General features: G+C 41.6%; 1 protein-coding gene across 3 annotated transcripts in view; it reads right to left on the reverse strand.

Moving 5' to 3' along the window:
- Positions 1-4,610, reverse strand: part of Pdcd2l (programmed cell death 2 like) — a 25,494-nt gene that overhangs the window by 4,182 nt on the left and 16,702 nt on the right. For all 3 annotated transcript variants that reach the window (XM_004636721.2, XM_023721565.1, XM_023721564.1), the window contains one exon: positions 3,855-4,003. In XM_004636721.2, the coding sequence (XP_004636778.1) occupies positions 3,855-4,003 (149 nt within the window). The remainder of the gene's footprint in view (positions 1-3,854; positions 4,004-4,610) is intronic.

Consider the following 4,610-nt stretch of genomic DNA (forward strand, 5'->3'; position numbering starts at 1 on the left):
GTCCCCAACTTTTCTAAGGCCTATCTTTATATAAAGTACTAAGAGTTGGATTATCAGTAAGGCATGATGTCTCCTACATATTCTGGGTTAATACGTAGGACTGCATAATCAGCAGACATCTTAATAAAATAAAGTTGAAAAAAGAGAGCCAAGAGTCTAAGTAGGGGCCGCGGAGATGGCTCAGTGGAATAAGTGCTTCCCTGGCAAGTGCAAGGGCCTGAGTTCAATCCCCAGTTCCGGAAAAAAGAAAAAAAAAGTCTAAGCAGATGTCAGTCACAGTAGTTGGGAACACTTGGTAATGTGAAAATGTGGTTTTTAAGAAATTCCTCGGGGCCAGGGAGATGGCTCGGTGGATTAAGCGCTTCCCTGGCAAGCGTAAGGGCCTGAGTTCAATCCCTGGTTCTGCCAAAAAAAAAAAAAAAAAAAACAAAACAAAACAGAATTTTCTTAAGAAATTCCTCCTACCTAGGTTTTCTGCTCCACCCCCCCTTATGTATTTGGTACAGGGTCTCACTATGCAGCTTGGACTCAGTGATTCTGTTTTTAGCCTCCTCAGTGGGCACCATGCCTGGACTGTGTTACTGGCTCAATGCAGGACCGTGGCCAGTGTGGCATGCGGGACCAGGGATTCATATTGGTCCTTGTGCTTGCCAAAGCCAGCACTTAGTCCACTGAGCTCTTTTTTTAAAAATTAATTAATTTTTTTTATTGAGAAATAAATATGAATGAGACAGTTTCACAGCTGATTAATAGGAAAAGAAAGTTTGTATTTTGTTGGGCTTTTTTTTTTTTTTTTTGGCATGAACCGGGGATTGAACTCAGGCCCTTGTGCTTGCCAGGGAAGTGCTTATTCTACTGAGCCATCTCCCCAGCTCCCCACTGAGCTATCTCATCGGCCCCTTAGGTTTTCTGTTTTAAAAAAAATCTTAAAATCCTACCTTTGAAACTGTAGTGCAATGTAAAATTGATGCTCCTTCTGTTATCTTTTCTTTGATGCTTTATGTATTGGTTTCTAATAAACGGTTTTTATATTTTTCAAGGTAAATAAGAATAAAAGAAGGAATGATGTCTGTAATTTTAGTTATTTTCCTTGTTCAAAGATTAGAAGTGCTAACTCTTAGTATTGGCTTTGTCCTGTTTATGTGTTCAGAGAAAGGCCCATAAAAGCTTCTTGAGCCACAGCCTTTTAAAAAGGAGACAACGGGGGCCGGGGAGATGGCTCAGTGGAGTAAGCGCTTCCCTGGCAAACACAAGGGCCTGAGTTCAACCCCTGGTTCTGCCAAAAAAAATAAAAATAAAAATAAAAAAATAAAAAGGAGACAAGGGTGATATTACAATGAAATGTGGCTTTCTGAAAGTCTTGGGGGTCAGCCAAATAGCTGATCAGATTAAAGCACCTGCCTAAGCAGACACAAGTGCCTGGGGTTGATCCCAGAGTGCTGTGCCAACCCCATCCCTAGGACGTGATGAAACCGTGATTGAGACTGGGCTAGGTGGTGGCGTGCCTGTAATCCCAACTCTTTGGGAGGCTGAACACAGGCGGATCACTACAAGTCTGATCTACATAGTGAGACCCTGTAGACCCCTACTAAAAAATACAAAAACAAAAAAAAACAAAACAAACCTCACATCTTATCTGGACTTTTTGTTACTATGACATTGTTTATTTTTTTTTAAATTTATTTATTTATTTATGTGTGTGTGTGTGGCCAGCTCAGCCCACCAGGGGGCGGGGCCGGCCGGCATGTGGCTCTGGGGGATCGAACCCCGGTCCCCGTGCTTCCCTAAGCTTGTACTAAGTAGGTGCTTAAGACCACTGAGCCATCCCACCAGCCCCGGCATTGTTTATTAAGAGGCATATGGGAGCCGGGGAGATGGCTCAGTAGAATACGTGCTTGTCTGGCAAGCACAAGGGCCTCAGTTCAATTGCTGGCTCCACAAAAGAAAAAAAAAAGAGGCATATGACTACATCATTAGCTGCCTCAGTAAATGGGTGGTAACTGATTACGTACACATTTGCATCCATAAATTCTTTTTAGTAATGGTAAAGACCAGTTAGTAAAGCTTTTATTCTATATCTATAGACATACGAAATTATTTTATGCATAACTCTGTCCTACTTAAGAAAAGTTGATTAATTTACAATGGTTTGCTCCTTGCTAACTTCAGTGAGCAGAGTCTGAGAATGGGCCACATGCCTCACGTTTTTGATTACACGCTGGGTGCAGTGCTGATCCTATAGCACAAGGGAGGTGAGGAACACTGGGAATCCCCTTTCTTTTACTCAGTATGTTTTGTTGATTTGCCATAGTACCTTTACAGCAAGTTTGAGTCCTGCCTATTCCAGCTTTTTTTATGTTTCCATTGCTATGTTACCACCTTTCATCTTGGATCCTCTTTTTTCTACTTTGTTAACCAATTTTATGCATTTACTTCAATAAAAGGCTGACGGGGAAAGAAAAAGAGGATTTGTCAATAGTTTCATGCCAACCTGGGCTACACAGTGAGTTTGGGGCCAATCTGGAATTCACAGCAAGATCCTTTCTCAGAAAAAACAAAAACCAAGTAAGATTTTTAAAAACTACAGTGGAGCCATGCACGAAGGTACACACCTATAATCCCAGCTACTTAGGAAGCTGAGGCTGGAGGATTGTTAAACCTGAGTCCAGTCTAGGCAACATAAGGACACGATGCTTTAGAAAAACACTAATAAAATAAAAATTATCATAGTGATAGTGCTCTCAGCATCAACAATGAATGCTGAAAGAACTGAGTAACACTTTCGGGTTTCATTACATAGCCAGGCTAGCTTCTAACATGTGGGGATCCTCCAACCTCAGCCTCCTGAGTGCTAGACTCAGAGTTTTGTCCTCCTGCCTCCACCTCCCTAAAATGCTTAATGCCATCATGCTTAGAACAGAATAAATGTATTTCAAAACTTATATGACATTTAAAAATGGATCTATTGGCCATTAGCCAGGCTCAGCGGCTGAAACCTACAATCTCTACACTCTGAGAGACTAAGTCAAGAGGATCCACAAATTCAAGCCCACCGGCCTGTGAGATAGCTCAGCGAATTAAGCACCTGCTTAGGCAAGCGTAGTGATCAGGGTTTGATCTCCAGCACTACAGGCCATGCCAATTGTGCCCAGGGGTGTGCTGAGCCCGGCCACGACCAGGTCTGGTGGTGCAGGCCTGGAATCCCAGCACTGGGAAGGCTGAAGCAGGAAGATCCTATGAGTCCAAGCTGCATACTGAGATCCTGTACCAAATACATTTTTTAAAAAAAGGATACAAAACAAATTCAAGACCAGATTCAACAATTATTTAAGACTATGTCTCAAAACTAATTAAGTCCTGAAAAAGGACTGTGGTGGCACAAAAAAAAAGATAGTACTTTTGTTATATTATAATTACATTTAATAAGTATGATAAAAAATTTAAGATAGAAAATATCTTGGCTTTAAATCAATCTAAAAAGGGGCTGGGGAGATGGCTCAACAGAATAAGTGCTTCCCTGGCAAGGGCAAAGGTCTGAGTTCAATCCCAGGTTCCGCCAATAAAAATAAATAAATAAATAAATTAATTAAATAAATCAACCTTAATGGTTATTAATCTTTTTTTTTTTTTGCAGAACCGGGGATTGAACTCAGGCCCTTGCGCTTGCCAGGGAAGTGCTTATTCCACTGAGCCATCTCCCCAGTCCCCTGGGTTATAAATCTTAAAAAAAAATTTTCCTATATATTCTATAATATGCTATAGTATTTTAGAATTAAACAAAAGTCTTTTATGTTAATATAATTCCAGAATAATGCCAGAAATTCTAAAACTGAAATTAATAAAGGGATTCTTACCTGAATTAGCACTTCTGAGCATGCTGACCAGTGCTGGCATAAGCTGAAATTCAAATGTCCTTTGGCCACCACAGTGACCGCAGTCTGGAATCGCAGAGACTTCCGGGGTAGCACAGGTGAGAAAGAGTGGCTCTCCGTTCCAGGAATACCTAGGATGGGGAAATGAAAAACTCAAGCAAAGCCATACATGTTTAAGACATACTTCAACAATGAGGCCATCCCCTTACTCTACTGCACAATTATCATGAACAAAATAAGAACAAATCAAAGTCCCCAGAAGGCAAAACACTAATAGCAAGTCTGTAAACTATAACAGGATGGCTACAGTCTCAATGCTTGGCTCAGACTCAATGAAGGCACTTAAGTCAATATAGAACTGCAAAAATATTACAAAGCCACAGAAAAATGCACTCAAGTGCAGATTAAATGGACTGGGGAAGGCCAGATAGCTCAGTGGACTAAGGTGCCTGCTTAGGCAGGAGCAGGGACCAGGGTTCTATTCCTGGCATGCTGTGACAGCCCTGCCCCCTGGGTGTGTTGAGGTTGAGCCTCCTCTGAGACTGGGTACATGCCTGCCTGTAATCCCAGGGCTTGGGAGGCTGAAAACAGGAGGATCAGTACCAGTCTGATCTGTGTAGTGAGACCCTGTAAGACCCTATACTAAATACATAAAAAATATGGCTCAGTAGAATAAGCACTTGCCTGGCAAGTGCAAGGGCCTGAGTTCAATCCCCGGTTCCACAAAATAAATAAATA

Source organism: Octodon degus, unplaced genomic scaffold, assembly GCF_000260255.1.
Source record: "Octodon degus isolate 3935 unplaced genomic scaffold, OctDeg1.0 scaffold00083, whole genome shotgun sequence".
NCBI classification, from domain to species: Eukaryota; Metazoa; Chordata; class Mammalia; order Rodentia; family Octodontidae; genus Octodon; species Octodon degus.